The sequence below is a fragment of the Silene latifolia genome, chromosome 7 (genome assembly GCF_048544455.1).
Source record: "Silene latifolia isolate original U9 population chromosome 7, ASM4854445v1, whole genome shotgun sequence".
NCBI lineage: Eukaryota > Viridiplantae > Streptophyta > Magnoliopsida > Caryophyllales > Caryophyllaceae > Silene > Silene latifolia.
The window spans coordinates 38,358,693-38,360,689 of NC_133532.1; the positions used below are offsets into that span (position 1 = coordinate 38,358,693).

The 1,997-nt window shown below is 42.4% G+C and overlaps 1 protein-coding gene across 1 annotated transcript; it reads left to right on the forward strand.

Moving 5' to 3' along the window:
• Positions 1 to 586: 586 nt before the first annotated feature.
• LOC141589974 (uncharacterized) lies at positions 587 to 1,324 on the forward strand. The gene has a single exon (XM_074410592.1). It carries the CDS (start codon positions 587 to 589, stop codon positions 1,322 to 1,324), a length of 738 nt encoding a protein of 245 aa, XP_074266693.1.
• The last annotated feature ends 673 nt before the right edge of the window (positions 1,325 to 1,997 follow it).

Consider the following 1,997-nt stretch of genomic DNA (forward strand, 5'->3'; position numbering starts at 1 on the left):
AGGAAAGTGTTGCCCAGTCAAAAGGAGCAGTCTCTAAAACTGTCAAGGGAGCAGTTTATGTTAAAAATAAGCCCTGTGTGCTAGGTGGTACCTCAGCACCTTCAGATTTGGCTATCGGCTCATTGGGGAAGGAGCAGAGCTCATAATGCTCTCAGCTAGGCTCCCCTCCTTCTCCCTCTGAGCAGGTTTCCTCATCTGAGGCTGCTGTAATGCACTCAAGATGCAATAGGAAGAGGCAGGTGGAGCAGTCTCAAATAGCCTTGAAGAGAGGCCCTTCACTTCTGACTGTTACTATTCCATCTGTAACCACTGAGAACTCTTTCAGTGTTCTCTCTGATACTGGCCAAGGGGAAGTTCTTGAGGAGACCATTCCTGATGGCCTTGGTTAGAATCCTGGAACAAATCTTTATGCTACTGAACAGGTGAATAGTGTTCCTGCCTCTCTGGCCCCTATTGCACCTAATAGGCAGGTAACTGGTGGATCACATGAAGCTCAGGATCACTGTTTAGCTATGGAGGCTAACCTGTCAACTAAACATGTAGGTCAGAGCTCTATAGTGGAGGACCCCCCTGATTCTTGTTCCAAATGATAATATTCACTTGGAACATAAGAGGCTTCAATAAGCCTGTCAAGCATAGTGAGGTTCTTCATTTCCTTAGGGATAATAAGGTAGATGTTCTTGGCCTACTGGAGACAAGAGTTAAGCACAATAAAGCTAAAATGATTTTGAGAACTACTTTTAGCAGATACAATTTTTGCTGTAACTACAATAAGCACAAGAACGGTAGGATTTGGATCCTTTGGAACCCAATCACTACTAAGGTGGATATTCTTGAAGAGCATTCCCAAGTTGTGCACTGTCATGTGCAACACTTACCCACTGGGAGGAATTTCTTCTTCTCTGTGATATATGGTAGTAATAATGCTGGCAAAAGAACTGATCTCTGGAATTCCTTGAATCACTTTGCTGGGAAAGTGGACAGTTGGGCTGCAATAGGTGACTTCAATGTGGTTAGGCATCCAGATGAGAATATTAGCAATCATCCTCTTATTCTCTCTGAATTAGTAGATTTTAATTCTTGTCTAAGGACAAGTGGTTTGGATGATCTAACTGGCTCTGGTTGTGACTTTACTTGGTTTAATAAACAGGATGCTACTACTAGAGTCTACTCCAAACTTGATCGAGTTTTAGTCAATGACAGACGGCTATCCAGTTCTCCTCAAACCACTGCTGCCTTTCTTGCCCCAGGTATCTCTGATCACAGCCCTGCCATGGTTTATTTCCATGATGATGATTTGCCTAAAAGAGGTTTAAATTTTTGAATTGTTGGACTGAGCATCCTGATTTCAAGAGGATTGTGACTGAGCATTGGAAGAGTAGTCTGAAAGGGACTCCCATGTTTAGATTAATAGATAAACTCAATAATGTTAAGAAGCACCTAAAGCATCTTCATAATACCCATTTTGCAAATATCACTGAGAGAGTCAAGACTAAATGGGTTGAGTTATCTCAGTGTTTCCAGAAGCTTAGGGCTTCTCCCACCTCCACTGACCTCATTGAGCAGGAGAAGCTACTTTCTAAAGAATTCTGTGATCTGAAGGAAACTGAGCATAAAATCCTTTCCCAAAGAGCTAAAACTCAGAACATTACTCATAATGACACTTGTTCCAAGTACTTCTTTGCAAAGATTAAGGAGAGGCAACAATGTCAAATGGTTGGGGACATTCAGAGCATTAATGGCAACCAGTGCAAAGGTTTGCAAGAGGTAGGGGATGTTTTTGTGGAGTACTATCAGCAGTTCCTGGGCAGCTCCAAGGATGTTATTCCTATTGATCCAGATGTTATTTCTAGTGGCCCTTGTGTGCAGGAGGGTGAGTATCCTGATTTGATTAAGCCAGTTAGCAGGAAGGAAATTAAGCAAGCTTTATTTGGAATTGACTCCAACAAAAGTCTAGGGCTTGATGGCTTCTCCTCTGGATTCTTCAAAGCAGCTTG

What these genes read in the sequence shown, in the direction of transcription:
- LOC141589974 (XM_074410592.1), top strand. Translation starts at nt 587, where the DNA reads ATGATAATATTCACTTGGAACATAAGAGGCTTCAATAAGCCTGTCAAG.